This window comes from Poromitra crassiceps (assembly GCF_964638095.1).
Source record: "Poromitra crassiceps genome assembly, chromosome: 6".
Taxonomy (NCBI): domain Eukaryota; kingdom Metazoa; phylum Chordata; class Actinopteri; order Beryciformes; family Melamphaidae; genus Poromitra; species Poromitra crassiceps.
Window position 1 is genome coordinate 46830295 of NC_139627.1, and position 25322 is coordinate 46855616.

Here is a 25322-nt window from a genome sequence, read left to right on the forward strand (position 1 = left end):
AGAAGGTGGCGGTAATGCACCATAAGTTGTTTGCCAACCGCCATAAAACACTAGAAGAAGAAGAAGAAGAAGAAGAACACACTGCTCAGCGTCATCATTCTGCGCCGTCGGCGGAAAACCACGCGTGTAGAGCAGAGGGCGAGGAAAGCAAAAAGTGGAGTTTCCACGTGAAGCAGTGGAAACATGGCGGCGACACAGGAGCCAGAGATCCAGTTTGCTCAGAGATTAGCTTCCAACGAGAAGCCGATCCGGACCAAGGCCATGAAGAAGTTACACAAATACATCAGCGTCCGCTCGCAGCATGTCAAAGGTGAGCTAGCAAGAGCTTGAATCAGCTAGTTTAGCTCAGCTGGAGCTAGCCTGCTCTCGTACAGGGAAACACCAGCTAACGCTAGCTAACTTTGATTTTGGATTAGTGACTGATTTGCTTTAACACATGAATACGGTTAAGAACGACTTACATTGAATAGTTGTGTTTACGAAACCGATGTTATATGACTGGTGGTTGGTTTACAACGCAGAACTGTCAGTTTGGGGGTAAATGCTACCAGTCACATGCACGTGACTGTGATCTCGGATATACGGTAGTTAAAATGAGTGGTAGTGCACACATGTGGAGACAGCAGCTCTCAGGTCAAATTAATATGCACGAGCAGCACGAATGAAGTTTGGTTTCTGTGTAGCTAGAGTTGACATGTAGGCTACCACCTAACGTTTGTAACGATAGATGTTCTGCTGCAAAGACAAAACACCTCGGAGCATCATCTTTGCCTTCATTGTGTTTGATACAGTGTAATGTTACTGTTTGTACCTGTGGATGACTGACCTTCTAACATTACATTAAAGCACACCTTGTTTCCATCCTGTGTGCAGGGGGATTCTCGTGTGACGAGCTGCTCAAGCTGTGGAAAGGCCTCTTCTACTGCCTCTGGATGCAGGATAAACCACTACTGCAGGTACTACGAACCTAGCCCCATATGTTCTGCTGTTCTCGTTCCTCTGCGATCCACTCTGAATCAGCGTCACACAGCATTCCATACGGAAATTGGGGTGTAGAGCGTTTCAAATGCTCTCCTACCCATCTCAGATGTCCGATCGCAGATCCTAAGATATAATAATCTCCCTACGGAAGGCAGTAGTTTAGGCGGGGGTGTTAAAATTATATTCCTGCGTGAAACAACCATTTAAAAGCACTTTCTACAGCCTGTGTTGAATTTCGGAGAGGAGAAGCTTCCCAGTGCCGACAGGAATCTTGGGAGTTTGACTATTTCATGACATGTTTTGCTTCCGAGGTGCGCTGGATTTTATCACTATATGCCGGCGTATCCTATCCGTGTGACTGGAATGTTGTCTGCTCGCCACTAGAGATGCAACAATATGAGTTTTTGACGGTATGATAACCTTGGACAAAAATATCACGGTATGACCTTTATGTGTTATTGTGAAATCGGGCAACAAAAAAATAGCCTAATTTTTGTTTGTTTGTTATTGAACTATTTATTTCATCTAATTAACGTATGTAAAACTAAAACACATTAGTAACTACTACACTAGTAACACTACTAACATTTTCACACCGACCAGACAGGTATTACCGGTTACACCGGGAAATGTAAACAATAGGATTGTTAGTTCATACTAGTGCATGTTGTTCCCGGGAACAATAACAGTGAGACGCCAGTCGGGTATCCATAGCAGCTAGACTAGAGCGAACGTTACGTTATATGTATGTTGATAATACAAGTTTTAAAGTAAGCAAGAGTCTATGCTTTAACCGTCCATTCTGTAGGTTCATAGAGACAAGACGCACGCTGCTGCTGTTTAAGTACTAACGTTAGCATGGACGCTCACAGTCATACAACACTGGCTGCATCACAACTCATGGCTACATCTGACTCGAGACAACTTTTCAGACGCCCGTGGAGACAATCTTTCTCAAAAGAAACTAACGTTAGCGACACACCTGGAGACTTTTTCTGACATGGGATTAACAATACCAGCAAGCAGGGGGGCGGTAGCATGTATAGCCTATCATAGCCTATCTGACTAGTTTTAAATGTATTTCTCCCCACAAAAGTTTGATAGCCTATGTTTCCTAAATAAACGTTTTGAATCCATTTATTTCTCTATAGTCCATTCTTTATAGCCTCTATAGTCGTAGTCAATCTTATTTATTCCAGTGTTGTCATTAAGAGGCCGATTTCGCAGCAAGAATATTTAATTGGTCGGCACGTCGTTCTCGGTAAAGGACGCTTTCGTTATTGAAACAGACAACATGCATGTATGCTCCTACTGTAGCCTATCTATCTGCATTTGCAGAAACTCATGAACCCATATCTTCTGGACATTGCCTTGATGAAAAAACAACGTAGTGTTAGCTAAAAGTAATAAGTGCGACAACTTGAATCTCCCACAAACGTTAGGCTTTTTCTGACATGGGAGCAAGCAAGCAACGCAGCAGCGTCCCTCCTGATGCACTGGACCTGGCTGCCTGCAACTGCAGTCAAGCCAGCCCTCACCTCGGAAAGCACGGTCATTCTAGCCCCCACTTAACAATTCAAGCCGTTTTTGCAACACTTGAGGAAACCGTGAATTTGCTCGTTGATATAAGCGATTGCCCGAACGATTAATTAATTAATAAACTAGCGAACGTGAAGTGAGTCACGAAGAGCCACACCTGCCCACTACGGACATATGCGGATCATATCGTTCCACTGTTTAACATGACCAGCGCTTGCGTGGAAGCGGATCTTATACCGGTGGTCGAGGTAGATAAGATACGGAGTCGCGGGAGTGCGCGTAGGCCGGCTAATTGTTGTTTAACATGCAGGCCAACCGGCTAGGTGCAGGTTATAATACGGATTCCACTGCATGTTAAGAAGTGGCTATAGTGTAGCCCATTGCTAGCTTACTGTATAATGCAGGGGTGGGCAACTATTTTTCATGGGGGGCCACATGAGAAACCCAGATTGTTGCCGGGGGCCGAACAAATATTGTCATGCCGTAACCCATGGATGGGCAACTTTGATGATAGAGAGAGCCACAAAAAATGTCCTCGCTACCAGGTTTTGCTGAGGGCCGAACGGCGCCAGCACGAAAGATTTGGGGCATTTGAAGCCAGGTTTAGAGGAATAACTCATTTTAATTTAACAGTTGTGATGTCATTATTCAGTCTTAAACACCAATATTTGATCCTTTTCTCACTCACTCCTATGTCACCACCTGCTCTCAGGGCTTGAAATTAACTTTTTTGACCACCTGCCAATATGGCTGCTAGATTTTAAAGTTACCAGCCAATTAGAATTTCCACTAGCCGAAATGTTTTTCTTGAAATAAACCAGAATATGAGTGGGTTAATTTAAGCATTAGTATCAGTAAGTGGCCCCAGTGGATGATCAAAGCCTGTGTTGAGGGTCACACGAACAAAAATGCACTCTTGAAGCTAAATAAATCCAAAACCAACAAGTTCATTATTTAAATTTCTACTTCAATGTAGCCTTTTATTCATAAAGATTATTAAAAGATATTCCATATTCATTACATTACATACATTACATTACGTCATTTGGCAGACGCTTTTATCCAAAGCGACTTACAATTAGGGATGGGCATCGAATTTAGAATTTTCGAATAATCGTTGTTATTACCAAGGTCGACTTTTATTATTGAAAGTCGAAATTCGGGGGGATTTTTTTTTTTTTTTTTTTTTTTTTTTTTTTTAATGAAGAGGGAGATGGGGTGACTTTGGCACCCCTTTGGCACTCAGACCTGAGCCTACTAAATATTTTCATCAGTTTGACTGATGAAGACGCAGCAGGCGTCGAAACGTTAGTCATTGAATAAAGCAATTTTCCAGTGAATCGTGTGCTCCAGGATCCTCTTTGGTTTGTCCATTGAACTTTTGTCATAATACTGTCCTGTCCTGAGAGCACCGACCTCCTTTTGCGGAGGGGCTGACGCGCAAGAGACTCCTTTTGTATTCCTACTAAATATTTAATGAACCACTCATGATTGTCAAAACTGTTTTTATTTTCGATTAAAAGTCGACTTTGGCCAGCGAATTTCGAATAGTGTTTTTGCTAGAAATGCCCATCCCTACTTACAATAACACATTTTTGTCAGCAATAAAGCAATCAACTATGCAACACAGTCTATGACAACTACAACATCTGAAGGAATAGTGGTAAAGATAAGTTATTCTAACTAAGTTAGAAGTTAAGTTAGTTATATTCCAGACTGAAATGCTATAACAGAAGTGGAGTATTGGCCAGAATGACATGAACATTTGGACACTTATTCAGCGGGTATCTTGCATGTTGCGTTCAGGTGCACTGTTTTTTTTTGCGATTCCATCGCGGGCCACACAGGTGGCGCCTGCCGTATTTTGCCCATGTGTGGTATAATGGATGCAAGCAGACAATGTAAACACACACACCTCTGCCTCTCTGTGCGTCACACACACACACCTCTGCCTCTTATTTAATGACTGTTGTTACTTCCCTTCAGTGCAATACGCCGGCATAAGACGTTCGCTCAGTTAAGTAACGTTATCGTTAGTTAGAGCAAAGACAGCTGTTATGTTATGTTATCGATTAGGGATGGGCATTTCTAGCAAAAACACTATTCGAAATTCGCTGGCCAAAGTCGACTTTTAATCGAAATTCGTTAAAAAAAAAAAAATGTAAAAAAAAAAAAAAAAAAAAAAAGAATTGTGAGTGAAATGTTGCATTGTCTCCCCTGATTCTAAGTCTAAGGCTTTATTAATTAATAGAAAAAGCTTCTGCTGTGGATTTTTAGCTCAAACAAGCATTGCACCACTGAAGTAAAGAACATGTTACATGACATTGACATTTTTGAAAATAAAAAACAGTTTTGACAATCATGAGTGGTTCATTAAATATTTAGTAGGCTCAGGTCTGAGTGCCAAAGGGGTGCCAAAGTCACCCCCTCTCCCTCTTCATGGGATTTCATCCGCCATTCATTTTTCCATAAACCTTGCTTAACTCATTGAGTGCCAAGGACGGACATGTTCGTCATTTCAAATAGTAACGTAGAGTGCCAAGGACGGACATGTTCGTCAATTGCGTTTTTTGACGGTGGGGCGTCGATCAAAGCCTTCTGCCTCTGATGTACAAATATTATAGCTATTGGATGTGTCTAACCTATTTTACAGAACCCTTAGGTGGCGACAGTGCTCTCCACATAACAGAAAGGCAAGGAAAAAACAAAGAAGAAGTCGTTATGGAAACGGAAATCGCATCGCATCCGTATGCATCGATATGCTGAAGCACGTTACTGCAGCTGTGCCTGCAGCAGCCAATCTGCTCCCACAATTGAGCCGCTCCATGTCGGTTGCGACAGCACACCCGCACATCCACACCGTGGAGTTGTTATTATTCTCAACTGGAAGCATCGTTGCCGGTGACAAACACACGCGGAACGCTGTAAAAAAGCAGGATGTCAAGCACCCTTCACTGTGCGCACAGCAAACTCAGCAGAGAGCCACCACAGACAGGAGGAGGAGTGTGCAGTTGAGGCGAGGCGAGGCGGGGCGGGGCGGGGGGGGGGGGGGGGGAGGGGGCACGCAGAGCAGCACACACACAACACCCAGACAGACCCAGGCAGCAGGACAGGATTGACAAACGCAAGCCAGAATATCCGATGCCCACCAGCAGCAAATCAAGACCAGCAAGAAGCTGCAACCAGCAGCGCACGCAGGGGCCAGCGCTGCTGGTTGTAGCTAAAAAATATTATTCTGCCAAACAGAATTCCCTGGCCTTCACTGTTTTATTGAAGGAAATTATTTTTGAGGTGTGACTACATTAGAAAAGATTAGCTTCAGAGTCAGTGATGTGCTTGAAATGTTTAATTTCACAAAAGGCCAATTATCTCAGCTTCTAGAAAAAAATTGCGGTTTTTGGATGAATCAAGCTATCTTCTCCGGCTCATAACTAAAGAACGGAAAATGGGATCAATAAACTTTTTTTTGCAGATGATAGAATAGAGTCTCATCGTTCTTTGTGCGTGTTCAGTGTTTACATAGTAATATCACACAATATTCTGTGGGCCTCGAGAAATCACTGAAAACGCTCTGAAACTCTGGCACTGGGAGCATCCGTCCTCCAAAAGTGGCTGGCACTCAATGAGTTAAAATGCTTATAAAAATTGTTTTACTTGCTCAAACCAAGCGATTCGACTATACTTAGAATCAGGGGAGACAATGCAACATTTCACTCAAAAAAAAAAAAAAAAAAAAAAATCCAATTTCGACTTTCAATAATAAAAGTCGACCTTGATAAAGCGATTATTCGAAAATTCGAAATTCGATGCCCATCCCTATTATCGATAACGTTAGCCTATGACAGTGTTTATTTTACGTTCATCCTCCTGCCAGTGGAAATGGTTTATGTCCGACACGATGTATGATGACGCAAGACGTTTAACGTACCTTGAATTTGGCAAATAAGGAAGGACGGGTGTTGTTCCTGCAGATGTGCTGATTCATGCCCGCCGCCCGGGGGAACGTTCTGGGGATTCTCCTTCAGCAGCCATTATCACGTTGAATTACAATAGCCTACGCACGGGAGTAAACGATTGACTTGATGACTTCTTGACGATCACAGCTACACTGATTGCTGAGACTGGGCAGCTGGGGGGCGGGGCCGCGTTACTGCACTCTGTCTGGGCACTTTCTCTCTCAGGGGGAAACAGCGGATACCGTGGGGAAGGTATGATGGCAAAACTTAGTGGTTTTGATACCGTGACTTTTTGAAACCGAGGTATACCTTCAAACCGGAAACCGCTGCATCCCTACTCGCCACTTGCAAGCGGTGCACCATGATGGTGAGATCAAACACACCCTGCTGTAAATTTGGCGCAGGCTGTGGAAAGACTGCTTTTAATTTTTTTATTTTAACACCCCCGCCTAAACCACTGGCTTCCGTAGGGAGATTATTATCTTCGGATCTGCGATCGGACGTCGGAGACGCGTAGCAGAGCGTTTTAAACGCTCAACCCCCCAATTTCCTTATGGACTCCTGTGTGATGCTCATTCAGAGTGCATCGCAGAGGAAGGAAGAACAGCAGAACATATGGGGCTAGTACGGACCACCAGTTACAGGCCAACAGGATGAGAGAACATATTGGCTGGTGCAAGTATGGGCATGTCAGGGAGGAGAGATCAGGTCAGCCATGATACAAAGGAAAGTCTTGCCTTCAGTTGGGGGAGGGGGGCAAAGATTAGGAGCTGTACTCCGGACCACAGAAGTCCAGGACAGAAAACCGTCAACAGGTGCTCTTAGGAAGTTAGGAACGGGTGTTACAAGAATGTATTGAAAATCAAACAGGGTCCGATGCACTCTGTTGTGATAAACAAAAGTTAAAAGCCTTTGTTTACATTCATGAATAGTTACTGAGCGGCATGTTTCAGCCCGACTGAATGTTTGTCCTTCCCTTCAGTTGGTTTTTGAAGCTACAGTATAACCAGGACAAAACCAGAGGGTTTAAACACAGTGCACTGGGCTAAACTAGGCGTAGGTTGATATGGGTTTTTTAACACTGATACTGACATTTTTGGTTTGAAGCTGCCAGTTGCTGATATTTTGTGCCAGGAATTGAACTGAATTTAACCTTTCTTATTCATGTAAAAAAAACTAAAGAGGATTTTAGTTTCTCTCCTGAGTGTTTTATTCTTGGCAGGATGGAAAGAAACCACATGTAACACTAAAACTCCATTGAAAGCCATACTGAAGTACTCTCTGTAATGAAGCCTCTTCAGGGAGGATCTTCCTCACTTATTCAATCACAGGGAAGCTCTAGGATAGATCCCTATGTCCGATTTAGGGGTACAGACTACAGATGTGACTCGTCCGGTTTGGTTTCTGCCTGGTTGTCATAATGTTCTCTTCCCCTCATTCTTCCAAAGATAGCCAATTAAAAACCAGATGGAATAGACGGGAGGAGACAACATTGTCATGGCCAGCCCAGAGTAGTAAGAGAGTAGCGCCAGCAGAGGTCCAACATCCGTGACATATATCCAGGCAGGGGGCTCGCGCTACGTTTTAATGCATAACATAAAGCTGATAATATACAATTTGATTCTTTAAACGTCTGACCCTTTCAAAGTACATCACAAACGGTCAATTTTGCGGCAACTCGACAGCGCTTCTTAATCCAGAACCTTACTTCCGGGAACTTTTGTGAGGTAAAAAAAAAAACTGGTCCATTGGAGTGAGTGGAGATGTCGCAACTCTTCTATTATACGGCTCTGGGCCAGCCAGAATTATGTAGTAGTTGTTGTCATGATCATTGAGATCTCAGTAATACTTCAATGCCGTTGTGAAATATGGAATGATACTATATAAATAAACCTGCCTAGCCTTGAAATGGCAAATGAGGTGCGCAAAATCCACATCACGACCTGTTGACGCTCGGAGACAGTGAGAGGCTGCACAAGTCAGAGATGACCCCCGGGCGGGCTGGTTGTGATCGCCATGACGGCACCGTCTCCTCCTGCACCTTGGCTCTCAGCTCTCACCACCTCTCCCTTCTCTGAGTGCATTTAGTATTCATGCAGTCTTTGCTCTCGGTCCACAGGAGGAGCTGTCCAACAAGATCTCCGGCCTCATCCACAGCTTCAACCACGTCGACGGCCGTAAGTTCCCCCTGTCTGATGTCACGTTTGCGTGCGTTGATGAAACGGACTGAAGTGTCTCGTTTGCACCTTTTTTTAAGAGTCCCGTCTCGTCTCTGTGTCACTGTTGCACTGTTCCCTGCAGAGTTCCTCTATCTGGAAAGCTTCCTGCAGACCGTCAAAAGAGAGTGGACCGGGATTGACAGGCTGCGGATGGACAAGTTCTTCCAGGTGAGTGTGAGGAGAACAGAATCGGCCCTTCCTCTTGAAAGTGGCCCCAGCGACGATGTGACGCGTCACTCTGAGTTACTGGAGCCTTCGTGTTAAAGATCATGTTGTGAAGCTGCCTGAACAGCCAGCATGATTGCACATGAAGTTGTGGATGAATGCCCCACATCACCTGGAATTACACATCTAAGTAAAACTATCTGTATAACATCTAGTTAATCTAATAAGTATTGCATACATTACGGCAGTGATACCCTAGAGGGCGCTCTTACTGCGGTCATAGGTACAGACAGTCAACGGTACTCCGCTGCTCCTTTGTACCTGTTGCATCATCATCATCGTACCCAGAAGCAAAGTAAAAACGCCCTCTCAGGTATTATTGTTGAGACGCTCAAAAGTGCAGTATATAATGTGTGTTGAAAAGAAAATCACTCCTCCTCGGCTGAAAGTTAGGAAGACTGCAGTCAGATTTGTTTTGACCCGCCTCGAACAAAATTGTAATTGGGCAGTGTGAACCTAAACGAACCATAGAAATCAACAAATGGTTCAAAGGTTCAGTAGTGAAATTGCTCAATATTGCAATAAGGTATGATTGATTGAGGTTGAAGACGTCTTCAGATGCTTTGGTTGCTCAGAAATCCAATGCCTTCTTCCCCTCGTTGGCAGCTGGTCCGCTTCATCTTCAGACAAACCTTTGAGATGCTGAAGAGGCAGAACTGGGACAGCAGGTAACATTCAAAACTCTATCTACACGAATAAACATTGTATAGACTTATTAACCTGGTGTTCTTTTAACTTCAACACTCTGTTCATGCTTGCTGCATGCATGCTGTGTGTTTGCTCAGTGTGGTGGGCAGGTTTCTGGAGCTGCTGACTGCTCAGGTCCTGCAGAGCGGCAGCGCGGCGCCCCCTGGCCTGCAGTTCCACATCCTGGACCTTTACATGACGGAGCTGGCTACTGTCGGCTCAGCAAAGGTACGGTCCGGAGCAGTGGAAACCGCACCTGACCCGGGTCCACTCAGGTAGTCTCGCTCCCAGACAATTGGAGATCTCTGCCTACCACTCGTCTGGGAACTTCTTGTCGAAAATACTTGTTTTAACGGCGGAGAGAACGGGCGCTAACCAGAGGTGGAACTGGCCAGGTTTTACTCTGGGGTCCCCTACCTACGCAGGATGGGGGTCCCTGGACGCGGTGCGGCCCGCCCCATTTCTGAATGCTTGACTGTTTTTTTGTATTGATTTTACTCATATATTACAGCTAGGTAAAAATCTCGTACAAAAGTTACTTAAGTAACATTGCCGAGCTCTGGGGTGATGGGGAAGGGGGGGGGGGGGGAGAGGGGACGGGGGTTGGGGGAGGGAGGGGGAGGGGGCCGAATGGGTTTAGAACAGAAGAGAAAGCAGATGGGGGGTAAAGGGCTGCGGTGGCAGGCGGGGCTATCGGGGCCCCGGTGCCAAGGGCTGAAGGAAGGGGATCCAGGGGGAGGGGGGGACGCGTCCACACGTCCCCCCCTCCCCCCGGATTCCCTTCCTTCAGCCCTTGGCACCGGGGGCCGATAGTTGGATGTTGTCACCATCCCCGTGATTTAACATAGTTCCACGAAACTGGTGTGCTGCACAGAGTTTATAGCTATTGCTAATTCTCAACTCTTGTGTGTATAAAAAATTATGCACTCGATGCTCTCCGCTAATATGTAGTACCATTATTCACCTTATCATTTGCCCATATCAGGACGCTTCAGCATACGTCATTTTGTAATCGTTATTCTGTTTTATTATTTTTCCAGATGAGAACGTAACATCCAAATATGTGACTAGTTTAGTTTATCAGAATAGTGCCTATTTTGGAATTTTTTAACGAGCAGTGACGAGCGCTGGTTGTGACTGGTCGGACTAGCTAGTATCTCAACCCAGCTGCCAATGAGAAAACACTGTTGACGTGCTTAATTGTAACTAACGTTATGCCTTCGGCTCCTCGCAGCAGTAACCCTATGAGCATGTAACTGAAGTTGGCCACACTCGCCGCAGTGTACTAGCTGCTGAATGTTGCCAAATTAAATTTCATTCATAGTTTAAAGTTTATCTATGTTTACAATGCAACGAGCCGGCTAACGATGAACCGGAAGAACTAATCAAATTGCGTCTGACAAGGAAGAGAAAAAGTGGGCGTGTCAACATAAGGTGAATAGGGCCGTCCAGAAGACCTTGGATTGGTTCTGCGGTGTCGTTTTTTTTAAACTCTCAGATTGTTTCCACCCAGTTTTATCGACGAAAGCTGTGAGAAAGTTCTCAGTGTCTAGCGAAGCGCATAGATACCGGGGGTTGGGGGGATGGAGCTGTTGATAACAGTGACTACTTTACATGGACAGCAGGGCACCACAGGCTTACCCAGAAGTCCCTGCGTTCATGGTTCGTAGGGGGAAAAGGCAATGGCATTTTGTGGGAATTTCGGGTTAAATGCATGAAATAAGGTCTGTGGTTAACAAAAGTTTATGAAACAGCAAAGTTTGCGTTCAGCAAGATAACCTTCACAAACGAGGACCACTTGTATGACTTTTGAAGCGCTAAAAACCAGGTAAAAAAAATAATTTGTCCCTCCGTCTGTCACACCAGATAGCTCTGACACTGCAGATTTTTACCAAAATGTCAAAAAACAAAAGTCACTCTGGATAAGAGGCTCAGCGAATCAGCACCCATTAATTACTGACTTTGCTAATGAGTATTAGTTGAGAGGGAAGACAACTCTGTGTTGTGTGATGCTATGTGCTTTACAGATGAGTCGTGTCTTTTCCTTTTGGCAGCTCACAGCTGATCAGAGTTTGATATTCATCGAGCCGTTCTGCAAAACAGCAGCCAAAACCAAGAAGTAAGTTCACACCAGCTCAGCTTCTCCCCCATGCTAATCTACTTCATTCATCTTTACCTCAAATGTGTTTTGCTTACAAGTTAGCAATTTGTGTGTGTGGGTGTTTGGGGGGATACAAAATACAACTACTGTGTGTTATTATTATTACCGGTATTGTTTTATTATTATTATTAATATCGAATATTATTTAATTATTTATTATTATTATTATTATTAATAATAATGATAATAATTGATGATGTGTAGAGAAGAGGGACAGATCATCAGAGCCTCTCTGACTGCCTGGAAGTGATGTAACGAAAGGCCGACTGAAGCCCCTCCCCCAGCAGTCTGTTCACAGTGGGAGGGCGCCATGACAAAAATCGACCGAAGCGTATTTCTGATCCAGTCAGTCAACCTGTTGGTTAACGAGCTCTACCTATTCTACTGTGGAGCTGTCACTTTTTCCAAAAAATAAAGTTCAAACTAATTTGAAATGACACGCAATTTGTTCAAATATATGCCCCTCTCTGTCTCTCTCTTAATGACAAAAAGTGTGCAGAGGTAGAAAGCATATCAGATTGAAAGTCTCTCTCTCTCTCTCTCTCTGTTTGCTCTTTCTTCTTCTCTGCCTCTGCAGTCAGATGCTGTTCAAAGCCATCTGCAGCAGCATCTTCAGCACCATCATCGACCAGGCTCCATTTGCTATTGAAGACCTGATGAAGGAGATGGGTGGCTCAGACTCCGACTCAGGACAGGCTTCTGAAGAGGAAGAGGAGGAAGAAGAGGACATGAAAATGAGCAAACAAGCTGGCAAGAAAAAGCCAAAGAAAGCTAAAGGGAAGCAGATCAATGGTAATTCGATAGGTGCAGAGACTTGAGATGAAAGTGTTTGATTCACACCCCCAGTTTTTTATGTTGTGCTCTCTAATATCAGACACAATAATTTGACACAATCACAGTTATTGTATTTGGATAAACATCTCAACTATTTTCAAATCCAGTCAGCCCTCTGAGTGACGAAGTCCAAGCGAAAAACATACAATTACACAATTAATTGTGCAGCCCTAATTTCAGTTTAGTCCAAACCTGGAATTTGTCTTGGTATTGAAGCACAATATGGCATTAAGATTTACGTTGCATTGTTTGCGGGGTCTGAAATTGCCATCCGCCAAGAACTAAATACTGCTCAAATGTATATTTGGTAGATTAATCAATAAGAGTCGCTGGTCACACTGGCTGGAAACCTATCTTGCCCTTCATAACTCACACAAGTGTAAAAACAACAGACCCAGAAGTAAGTGAGCAAGTTTTAAATGAACACACAGTACCTGATTCTATACATCAGGGGTCTTCAACCTTTTTCAGCCCAAGGACCCCCTACAAGCAAGAACCCCATACGGAAAAAAACCTGTTGCATTTTAAGCGTGGCCTATAATAACATTTATTTATAAACCAGTGCACACCAGAATATCAGGATTGAGAGTGACACTACGGTACTTGTTATATTAATAGATTACATTGAAAAAGCGAGGAGTGGACATGTTCCGCATATTGCTTCATCAGATTCACTTTTTGTAGCTTAGTCTTAAGTAGCTTAATATTTCCTATCAAAACATTGCTTGGAGTTTACTTAACTCATTGAGTGCCAGCCACTTTTGGAGAACGGACGCTCCCAGTGCCAGAGTTTCAGAGCGTTTTCAGTGATTTCTCGAGGCCCACAGAATATTGTGTGATATTACTCTGTAAACACTGAACACACACAAAGAACGATGAGACTCTATTCTATCATCTGCAAAAAAAAGTTTATTGATCCCATTTTCCGTTCTTTAGTTATGAGCCGGAGAAGATAGCTTGATTCATCCAAAAACAGTAATTTTTTCCTAGAAGCTGAGATAATTGGCCTTTTGTGAAATTAAACATTTCAAGCACATCACTGACTCTGAAGCTAATCTTTTCTAATGTAGTCACACCTCAAAAATAATTTCCTTCAATAAAACAGTTTAGGCCAGGGAATTTTGTTTGGCAGAATAATATTTTTAGCTGCAACCATATATATATGGTTATTTTAGCTGGCCCCTGCGTGCGTTGCTGGTTGCAGCTTCTTGCTGCTGGTGGGCATCGGATATTCTGGCTTGCGTTTGCCAACCCTGTCCTGCTGCCTGGGTCTGTCTGGGTGTTGTGTGGCTGTGTGCTGCTCTCCCCCCCCCGCCCCGCCTCGCCTCGCCTCAACTGCACACTCCTCCCTGTATGGGAGGTGGCTCTCTGCTGAGTTTGCTCTGACTGCACTGTGAAGGGTGCGCGGCGACATCCAGCTTTTTCCGCGTGTGTTTGTCACCGGCTACTACTGTATGCTTCCAGTTGAGAATAATAACGATGATCATGCGAATGGGCTGTCGCAGCAGTGGAGGACCTCAATTGTGGGAGCAGATTGGCTGCTGCCTGTTGCAGGCACATCTAACGTTAAAACGCTTCATGCATATCGATGCATACGGATGCGATGTGATTTCCGTTTCCTCAATGACTTATTCTCTGTTTTTCTCTGCCTTTCTGTTAACCTGGAGAGCACTGTCGCCACCTAAGGGTTCTGTAAAATAGGTTATAGACCTCCAATAGCTATAATATTTGTACAGGAGAGGCAGAAGGCTTTGATCGACGCCCCACCGTCAAAAAACGCAATTGACGAACATGTCCGTCCTTGGCACTCTACGTTACTAATTGAAATGACGAACATGTCCGTCCATGGCATTCAATGAGTTAATATTATTTTTTTCTCTAAAATATATATTTTTTCACAAACTACTTTGAGAAAAATTGGCGGACCCCTGCAGTACCTCTGCGGACCCCTGTTGAAGACCACTGCACATAAAATGCACTGAAAGGAGTACAAGTGACATTTAAATGAAAATTGTGTATTATTTTGGTTGGGAAACATTATTCTCTGCAGGCAGTTCCTCAGCCTTTGCTGGGTCAGAGAAAAAGTTAATTCCAGATGCAAGATTGTTTTGCTCAAAGTGCACACACACAGACATGCTTTTGAGGCAGTAGGTACTGTAAGTGCTGGCATGACTCATGACTGATGAGTTATAATGCAATATAAGATGTCATGTTCCCTTACAATGGAAAATCAATGATGTTGCCTCCTTTTCTTTTTAGGTAATAAATCAAATGACGATGAGGAGGAGGAGGAGGAGGAGCTTCTTCAACTGGAAGACTCGGACTCGGAGTTGCCAGACGACGGGGAGATGGGGCCGATCCTACAGGTGAAAGTTTCCTCCTCTTCTCTCAGGATTTCAGATGTTCCACATGCAACTAACTCCCTCTGATCTTTCACAACATGCAACTAACTCCCTCTGATCTTTCACAACATGCAACTAACTCCCTCTGATCTTTCACAACATCCAACTAACTCCCTCTGATCTTTCACAACATCCAACTAACTCCCTCTGATCTTTCACAACATGCAACTAACTCCCTCTGATCTGTTCCACATGCAACTAACTCCCTCTGATCTGTTCCACATGCAACTAACTCCCTCTGATCTGTTTCACATGCAACTAACTCCCTCTGATCTGTTTCACATGCAACTAACTCCCTCTGATCTGTTCCACATGCAACTAACTCCCTCTGATCTGTTCCACATGCAACTAACTCCCTCTGATCTGTTCCACATGCAACTAACTCCCTCTGATCTGTTTCACATGCAACTAACTCCCTCTGATCTGTTTCACATGCAACTAACTCCCTCTGATCTGTTCCACATGCAACTAACTCCCTCTGATCTGTTCCACATGCAACTAACTCCCTCTGATCTGTTCCACATGCAACTAACTCCCTCTGATCTGTTCCACATGCAACTAACTCCCTCTGATCTGTTCCACATGCAACTAACTCCCTCTGATCTTTCACAACATGCAACTAACTCCCTCTGATCTTTCACAACATGCAACTAACTCCCTCTGATCTTTCACATGCAACTAACTCCCTCTGATCTGTTCCACATGCAACTAACTCCCTCTGATCTGTTCCACATGCAACTAACTCCCTCTGATCTTTCACAACATGCAACTAACTCCCTCTGATCTTTCACAACATGCAACTAACTCCCTCTGATCTTTCACATGCAACTAACTCCCTCTGGTCTTTCACAAGTGCCGTTTGGTGTCGGTCACACGCCCAAAAAAAGCTGCACATTTCCAGTCAACTCTGTTGAGTTTGTTGAAAGGGATTGTCATCGTTTCTGACTTGATTTGATGGATGGAAATTCTTTGGTGTAAAATGTTCAGTTGACTGATTATTTCTGACTGTGGCAGCAGTCAAATGAGGGGGGGATTATCTTGTCCTGCGACTTATCTTTGGTGCATCACCAGGCTGCTTCAGATGAAAATAGACTGTAGCTTTTTTGTTCTCAGAAATGAAGACCTGTGTGAACGATTCGGGCAAATTAAATTGATTTTGATGTCAATCGTCTTTCTCTTATGTGTCTCAAATGATAAACTGGTGTAATTGCATTGAAAGAGCAGTGTCTGGTGTGTGTTTTCTAGTTTGACTACACCGCCCTGGCAAACAAGCTGTTTGAGTTAGCCAGTCGGAGCAGCACACCAAGCAAGAACAGACAGAGACTCTACAAAATCATCAAAGTGTGAGTAGCAGATGCAACAACACTGTTCATTACATACATACACTCACATGCGTACGTATCAGGGTTTCCGGCAGCGGAATGAAAAAACAACAACATTAAATCCATTAATAATGCCTTTATTTGAATTGTGACCAATGTTGAGCACAGAGTCCAGCCTGGCTGACTGCAGGCCAAAAGTGGCATTGGAATTGGAATATTTTGGAACATCACTTGATGTGAGTCAAGTAATATCGGTATATTAAAACAACTTTCATTAACATTATAATATTGGCAATCCCTGTCAAAAGCGCCGATACGCTAATTGGCTATGTTAAGATAAATACCTCAAATTAGTCTTTTCATGGAGCTGCAAACCTTGACCTCAGGGTATCCGCGGGATCTTGAAAAGTATTATAGGTTGATAAATCAATTTAGGGAAAATTAAGGCCCTTAAAAAGTCTCAATAGCCATTTGAGAGGTATTCAATTTTGTAGCCATTGTGCTGATGGTGTTAAATGAGCATAATATGATATCGTCTCATATCGATAACAGACCCCTGAATTGAATTGATATCATATCATTGCAGAATGTGTAATAGCAGCAAATATCCTATCGTGGTCCAAATAATCTATGTGATATTGTATTCTGATTAAATGTGTGATTTACACCCTTATCACCGTTCACCGATGTGATGAAAGTGGAGTTGAGGTCTTGAAAAAGTCTTTAAAAAGGTCTTAAAAGGTATTGAATTCAGCTTCAGGATTCCTGCATCTACCCTGGACCTTGTCTCTGCATTTTGCACTAGGGGTTTCCACAGACTAGTCGACTATCAAAACCACTAGTCGACAATGTGCATCATAATGAATTGAACATAGATTTGATTGAACAATCGTCATGCCATGTTAAATAAACAGCATTGAAGGTATTTACAGACAAAAAGACTATCATCTATGTTGTTACTGCAGTCAAACAGTCGCTATCTCCAGCTCAGACAAGTGCTGGGGTTTAGTGGCTCATTTGTAAACAGTCTCTCAGAGCCAATCAGGACTCTGCTATTTCACACACCCCCAGGTTGGTCCCGCCTACATTAATTAACCCTTTACTGGTTGTTTTTGAGACCTTTTGATGACAATTCATCATTTTTAACAGATGAAAAACAATAAAATTATATGTCTCCCATGACTTGTCGACTACTGTTTGGGAGTACCGTAGTCAAAGACTACTCAAATGCAGTAGTCGTGAATGCCCTATTTTGCACAGCAGTTTACATTTAACTAGCCAATGTTAACAGGGCAGTGTAGTCATACCAGATATAATCTTAATTGGCTACATTGGCACGTAAGATAAATACTGCAGATTTATTCCTTCATGTCCTTTCAAATCCTATTTTTTGCTTTGCCCTTCTCTCTGCACATAACTACTGGTCACTTTTGTTTGTTTGAGTTATCAAACACAATACAAGCTGAAATATTTCCCTTGCATATTCAACTTAAACGGCAGATAGGAGAATAAACATTAGTTTAGCTTGTTGTTTATTTGCGTATTTTCTCATTTCCTGTGGGAAAACCCTGCAGATACATTGTGTATACAGAGATAATCTTTATCAATAAGTAGCACCAGTGTGAGATCTTTCCATGAATCCTATCTAATGTCATTTCCTCTTTCCTCTCCCCTCCTTTCATCTCAGACTGCGGGACATCAGTGAAGGTAGGAGACATGATGGTATCACTTGTTCTTCGACTAGGTTTAACATCTGTAAAAACAAAAATGAATGTTATTTTTTTCTATTTTTCTCCCTCAGGCATCTTCCCTCAGGACGAGTATCCAGAGGAGGTCTCCACAGACGAGGATGATGATGAAGCGTTCCAAAGCAGCAGAAAGCGGATGAAGAGAGGAAGAGGTTTTGCTGAGGATGAGGAGGGCGGCCCTGCAGCCAAGAAAGGAAAAGGTATTTGGAGAACATAGTGCCGTGGAGACCTGACATTGTATTGTCGACAAGTGCAGTATAAATAAAGCAGTAAATATGAAAATCCCAACCTGTGCCGATCCGGAAGCATTTTGATCAAGTGAATCTAAGATTTAACCAAACACGTTACAATCTCTGAATCTCGTGTGCGTTATTGTATTGTACTGTATTGTTTGTGACTTCACTTACAAACTTCTAACAAATTCTGTTACTAATGTTGTTGTTTTTTGTGTGTTTTTGTTTTTTTAATGATTGGAAGTGCATAATGTAACTGACGTCTGTCTCTCTTCAACCTCAGGAAAGAAAAAGGATGGGTCAAAACCCGGAAAGCAAAACAAGGACCCAACAAAAGACGACAATGAACCAGCAGACTCAATTACCGATGGTGACAAGAAGAAGAAGAAGAAAAAGAAGAAGAAGAAGAAAAAGAAGAAGACAGCGAGGGAGGGTGAAAGTGTAGGAGGGGACGAGAAAGCAGCAGGGTCAGAAGAGATTGAGAAAAGTACAACTACAGACGCTGAAAACGCAACTGGAGGTCAGGCGACTGGAGGTCAGGCGCGTCCAGCTGACGATTCTGCCAACGATGTGGCAAAGGAGGCACAGATGGAAACCTCCATCTCATCTGTAAAAGTCACAGCGGCAGTTAGTCCTATGGAGACGGGGGGCCAATCAGAAACTCTGCTGTGCTTAGAGGTAAAAAAACAGCCATCAGTTACAGTCACAGGCGAAGCCTGCGAACCGGAGCCTCAGGACGCGGACGAGGACCGACCAGAAACCTTGTCCAAGAAGATGATGAAGAAGTCTGAGGTGACGGAGGCAGCGGGGGAGCTGCCTGCTCCCGTTACCCAGGCAGAAAATGCCCCGGCGGAGGCAGCGGAGACGACGAGCCGCCCTGAGGCTGCAGCTATGACTCCAGGTAAGAAGAAGGGAAAGAAGAGCCTCAGGGCTGAGAAGAAGGTGGAGGAGGTTGAGGACGAATTGCAGGTCGAGGGAGCGAGCTCAGAAGCAAAGCTCATGCCGGTGAGTTGTGAAGCTTTGACGGAAGATGCCACGACCGGTGACACTGAGACTGAAACTAGAACTCCAGCCAAGAAGAAGACGACAAAGAGGAAGAGCCTCAAGGCTGAGAAGAAAGCGGAGGAGGTTGAGGTTGAAAACGCAGCAGAAGCTAATGGAGGTCAGGAGCATCCAGCTGTCGATTCTGCCAACGATGTAAAGGAGGCACAGATGGAAAACTCCAAGTCTTGTGTAGAAATCACAGCAGCAGTTAATCCCACGGAGACAGAGGGCCAATCAGAAACTCTGCTGTGCATAGAGGTAAAGCAACAAACATCAGTTACAGTCACAGATGAAGCCACCCAACCGGAGCTTCAGGACGCCCCCGAGGACAGACCGGAAACCTTTTCCAAGAAGAAGAAGTCAGAGTTGATGGAGGCAGCGGGGGAGTTTCCTGCTCTCGTTAGCCAGGCATTAGATGCTGCAGAGGGGGCAGCAGAGATGGAGAGCAGCCTTGAGGCTGGAGGTACGACTCCAGGCAAGAAGAAAAGGAAGAGCCTCAAGGCCGAGAAGAAGGTGGAGGAGGTTCCAGACAAATCACAGGTCGAGGGAGTCAGTGCAGACGTAGAGCTCACCCCAGTTAGTTGTGATGCTCCGGCGGAAGATGCCACGACCAGCAACACTGAGACTGAAACTAGGACACCAGCCAAGAAGAAGACAAAGCGGAAGAGCCTCAAGGCTGAGAGGAAGGCAGAGGTGGTAGAGGTTGAAAATGCAGCAGAAACTACTGGAGGTCAGGAGCATCCAGCTGTCAATTCTGCCAACGATTTGGTAAAGGAGGCACAGATGGAAACCTCCAACTCTTCTGTAAAAGGCACAGCATCGGTTACTCCCATGGAGACGGAGGTCCAATCAGAAACTCTGCTGTGCATAGAGGTAAAAAAACAAAAATCAGTTACAGTCACCGACGAAGCCAGCCAACCGGAGCCTCAGGACGCCCATGAGGACCAACCGGAAACCTTGTCCAAGAAGAAGAGGAAGAAGTCTGAGGTGACAGAGGTAGCGGGGAAGCTCCCTGCTCCGATTACCCAGGTAGAAGATGCTCCAACGGGGGCAGCAGAGCTGGAGAGCCATCCTGAGAATGGAGCTACGACTCCAGGTAAGAAGGGGAAGAAAAGCCTCATGGCCGAGAAGGTGGAGGAGTTTGAGGACCACTCGCCGGTTGAGGGAGTGAGCGCAGAAGCAGAGCTCACCCCAGTGAGTTGTGAAGGCCCGGCGGAAGACGCCATGACCGGCGACACTGAGACTGAAACTACAACTTCAGCCAAGAAGACTACAAAGAGGAAGAGCCTCAAGGCCAAGAAGAAGGTGGAGGAGGCTGAGGACGAGGGAGCGAGCGCAGAAGCAGAGCTCACGATGGTGAGTTGTGAAGCTTCAGCGGAAGAGGCCACGACCGGCGAAACTGAAACTACCACTCCAGCCAAGAAGAAGAGGAAGAGCCTCAAGGCCGAGAAGAAGGCAGAGGAGGCAGAGGAGGTTGAAGCACAGGTCGAGGTAGAAGACACAGTGCTTGAGGATACCAGTGCTGTAACACCACAGAAGAAGAAAAAGAAGAAGAATCAAAAGACTTCTAAGAATGAGGAGCCGGTGGAGGAGGAAGCCGCTGTTGCAGAAACGCCTCAGGAAGCAGATGCTGAGGAACCACCGTCCGAGATCACCATGGCAACGCCAGTGAAGAAGAAGAAGAAAAAAGAAAAGATGGCGGCTGGTCAGACCCAGCCACAGTCTGAGGTGGTCGGTGATGTAGACGAGGAGCGGCACCCGTCAGACGATGTTCCCCCAGAAAGCGATGACCTCCCTTCCTCTGTGAAGAAAGGCAAGAAGAAGAGGAAGATCCCGGTGGTGTTTGAGTTTGAGGCTGATGAGGTTCAGGAAGCTGCAGCGGTCAACGGCCTCGCCGAGGAACTGACCGCCGCCAAGAAGGCCAAAGTAGGCAATGTGAGTATTTAAAGGAATAATTCACCCCAAAATTGTAATCCCGGCATTATCTACTCATTCTCATCCCCAGTACAAACTCAGAAACAGAAGCCTTCTTCCAAACCGTTTCAGTGAATGGAGTCCAGTCCTTTAAGCCAGTGGTTCGCAACCTTTTTGGAGCCACGACCCCCAAACACTTTAGGGTGGGGTTCGCGACCCCCCTCTCCCGCCGCCACCCAACCCAACGACAGAGCTTTAAGCCAGTGGTTTTCAGACTTTTTGCGCCCAAGGCATACCAAAGGGCAAGCTAAATTCTCAAGGCACACCTGTATTCATAGAAGAAGAAAGTGAAGCGCGCACATCCACTTCAGTAGGTGCAAGACAAATGAAAGATAACTAGAATAAATAAATAGTCTGCACACTGAAAAGATCAAGCTTCCTGGTCAGTTTATTCACGTTGTGGATCTTACAGTCTTCATCAGATTCTTGAAAAGACCGTTTACACCCTGTTTTTAGCTGAAATATGTGTGAAATATGTGCAGCTGGAACCTCACTTGGAGTTCTTGCCCCAATTCCATGGCTACAGTGCAGATTTCAGCTGAAAACCGGGTGTAAATGATGTCTTTTCAAGTCAACCTGGGATCTCAGGGCTTGTGGAGACTTGATTACGCCAGGTGAGGAGTACTCTACCAATCAACATCATTGCGAAGTAGCAAATGGGGCTAGACTTTAAAAAATGTGATCTATCCCCCTGATGCAGTGACTGCACTCTCTGATCATCTGAAATTGAACATAAAGACAATTGGCTTCACTGGTGGATCTTTCACATGCCCTCTGTGAGGCAGTGTTGAGATCTTTCACATGCCCTCTGTGAGGCAGTGTTGAGTGGATTGGAAGTTTGTGAAAGCTGATTTGCCTCCTCAGGATGCCGCAGAGCCGTCGACGCCTCTGAGCGCCAGAAAGTCTCAGAAGAAGGCGAGGGCGGCATCGGGCGCCGACTTCATCACCTTCCAGAAGAATGCCTCCATCCCAACACCGCTCTTCTGCAAGACGAAGCGAAGCCCCAGCACCCCGCTGTCTGCCAAGAAGGTAAACACACTGAGGTAAACAAATTGTTTTATGGTCGCCGCGCCAGGCACGGGGGGGGGGGGGGGGGAGCGACGGCCGCGAGCCGAAAATGACGTCAATTCGTTGGGCGCGTTGAGAGAGATTAAAAGCAGCACAGAGTAGGCTATCGGGCGGAAAACTGAAACGGCTATTCAGTAAAAACAAGTTTGGTGATTCATTCATGTGCTGATATACGGTCGTTTGAGAGTGAATGCGCACTCAGTACTGCACACATAATAGCGTTTCATTGTGACTTTTCATGGATTTTTTCTCACCATTACCATTGTACAATGTAACATGCTGATCACTTGGCTGCCGTTCTGACTATAAAAGCATCGGCCCCAGCTCCGCGCTGGGGACTCGGCGTCCGCACGTGATCTGCAGAGGTCTGCCTTGCGGAGCCTCGCTCGACTATAATGAGACCATAACATGGCACGGTGAAACAGTTACTGTCCTTACACACCGGGAGCATCACTAATATTTTTCAAGCCTATTATCAGTCAATGCAACCGTGCATACCGACGGCGAAGTTTCACTGAGCGTTATTGCTTATTGTTTATTTTTTCGGACCACGGACGATTTTTCAGAAATTTGTGTACGACGTGTACATACAGTACCTGTTGCTGTGATTGACAGGTGGGTCAAAATTCGCGTCGCAATTTCGTGCTGTATATTTGCATCGCTAAAATCACTAAAGCACTGCTTCAGGTGGATTATTGCTTTTAGAAAATGGTAGCAATAATGGGGGAAACGGCAAAGGTTCAGTATTTGATTGGAAGCTATAGGGTGATATAATGTTCTGTATGTAACCCTGTGTGATTTGCTGCTCTTCTTTCACAGAAGTTTCACAGTCCTAAATCAGAATCAAAGAAAGTGACCTTTGGCCTCAAGAACAACAAAACAGCAGGTAAGAAAACACTGTAATTAAACTTCAGCAGTGATAAACATGTAATCATCTAAGAAGTGGCACATTAGGCGATGAAAAGTAATTAATTTGGGAGATTGAGAGTGCATTTTAAAATCAGACCTGCCAACCTGCATGCATTTTTCGTAGCAGGCACGCATTTTGGCATCAAAGTACGCTGGTACGATTTGTTAGTTAAAACTACGCAAAAAGCATGTTGGTCAACTACAACGTGATGCGTGGCACCTGTCGCATCTGTGCTCCTTCGAGTCGCGTGTGCCCGACACAAACTGAATGGAGAGATGGTTTGAAACGGATCCTCGCTTATGATAAATGGTAAATGGCCTGCATTTATATAGTGCTTTTATCCAAAGTGCTTTACAAAGAGTAGGTACATTCACACATTGATGGTGGCAAGCTACCGCGCGAGGTGCTGGCACAGCCATGGGGAGCAATTTGGGGTTCAGTATCCTGCCCAAGGACACTTTGACATGCGGACTCGAGGAGGCGGGGATCGAACCACCGAGCTCTTTCATCCAAAGTGATTAGTGGACGACCCGCTCCACTTATCCAGTGGAAGTATCAGCTAAGAGAGACATTAGAGGGTTTTCCACTTATCCAGTGGAAGTATCAGCTAAGAGAGACATTAGAGGGTTTTACTAAATTAAACTTCATCAATAACAGGTTGTCGTTAAACGCTGGGGCATCAGAGCAGAGGCGGCTGAGAGAATATGAGGATTTGGAAACAGTCAGTACGTTTACATGCACTTAAAAAAATCAAATTATTGCATTAGTCTGCCTAAAACCGGACTTTTGAAATGCATGTAAACATGTTAGCTCAACTGAAATGGAAGTTATAAAAGTCTGACTAACACACCCAGATAATGCGATTGAGAGTCGATTTACACCTGCATGTTTACAGGCCAGTCGGACTGGAACTGGACGAGGCGATCAGCGCATGCGCTAAAGTCCCCGTGCCAGGCTTTAATCCGGAAGTCGAACAGCATGTAAAACTGTTATGTTAGCGCCCAGGGAGCGATTAGCTAAAGCTAAACGTGATGTGTATCGTAGCGGAGGCAACGTGATTCCATCAAAAAATCTATTTCCCACCCGTTCTTGTATACTGGGACAAGGACAGTAGTCTGAGTAAATAGCCTAATCAAGCTATAACCATAGCTCCACTTAACTGGGCATGTAAACGTTCTGAATTTGATCGATCAGAAAGCTAGAGATGTCAACAAAGACGAAGGAAATAAGAGAAGCTTTTACACAAGGAAACAACCCTGCCAAGTGATAAAGTTGTCGCCGTATACAGCAAAGCCGTGAAACTGAACGCGTTCGCCTCAACAGGGCTCGAGAGCCGGAGAGAAATCCTGATCTTGTCCTAGAATGGATCATGGCTCAACTGGGTTATCTGACTGCCTTGTTCCTTCCGATTTTTTTTTTGTCACAACGCAGAGTTCAGGAAGACTGATCGAAGCCTGCTGGTGAGTCCGGATGGGTCATCGCGGGTGCCCTTTGACCCCGAGCAGAAGCCCAAGTTCGGTGTTTTAAAGACACCGCCGGGTGGGTCGCTCACCAAGAGTGTCAAAAAGACCCCCAAGGCCAAGAAGAAGACCTCCGTCACCCCCAAGAGCACCCCGAAAAAACGACCCACTGCAGCGGACTTCTTCTGAAGTCCCTCTCTCACAGACTGTGATTGTGGATCTAATTCCCTCGTTCTGTTCCCCACGTGAACTCTTTAATTATGGACTGATTCAAAAAAAAAAAAAAGTCTCCTGTTTGGAAGAGATATAGTTTTTTGTATACTTATCCGATTTTCATGTTGGTATTTGCCTATTTGTGGGTGAGCTGATGTTTTAATAAAACATACTCATTCCATTTTACTCAACCTGATTGGTTGTGTGTGTGTGTTGGGGGGGGGGGGGGGGGGGGGGGTTAGGTGGAGAGTGAAACAACATGAAGTTGCTAAAGAAAGGACTAATAACATGGATGCAACGTTCCATTCATCTAATCAATGCTTCAGTTTGATACATGATGCTGGGT

The 25322-nt window shown here is 44.8% G+C and overlaps 1 protein-coding gene across 2 annotated transcripts; it reads left to right on the forward strand.

Annotated features, from left to right (window-relative positions):
- The first annotated feature begins 124 nt into the window (after positions 1-124).
- On the forward strand, positions 125-25121 carry rrp1 (ribosomal RNA processing 1). 2 transcript variants are annotated; one of them, XM_083638953.1, is made up of 16 exons: positions 125-310; positions 874-956; positions 8596-8653; positions 8778-8863; positions 9527-9588; positions 9706-9835; positions 11662-11726; positions 12346-12560; positions 14862-14968; positions 16250-16347; positions 18014-18033; positions 18128-18274; positions 18591-21286; positions 22190-22354; positions 23213-23279; positions 24735-25121. In XM_083638953.1, the coding sequence occupies exons 1-16, from the start codon at positions 184-186 to the stop codon at positions 24950-24952; spliced, it is 4344 nt and encodes a 1447-aa protein (XP_083495079.1). In that variant the 5' UTR covers positions 125-183; the 3' UTR covers positions 24953-25121. The 2 variants fall into 2 exon arrangements, with proteins under 2 accessions (XP_083495079.1, XP_083495080.1); XM_083638954.1 differs by having other exon boundaries at positions 22190-22368; positions 24735-24864.
- The last annotated feature ends 201 nt before the right edge of the window (positions 25122-25322 follow it).

Excerpts from the sequence above, each read along its gene's own strand:
- rrp1 (XM_083638953.1), top strand. The coding sequence starts at position 184 with ATGGCGGCGACACAGGAGCCAGAGATCCAGTTTGCTCAGAGATTAGCT. Across the intron at positions 311-873 it reads CCGCTCGCAGCATGTCAAAG|GGGGATTCTCGTGTGACGAG; the intron begins GTGAGCTAGCAA and ends TCCTGTGTGCAG. Across the intron at positions 9,589-9,705 it reads AGGCAGAACTGGGACAGCAG|TGTGGTGGGCAGGTTTCTGG; the intron begins GTAACATTCAAA and ends GTGTTTGCTCAG.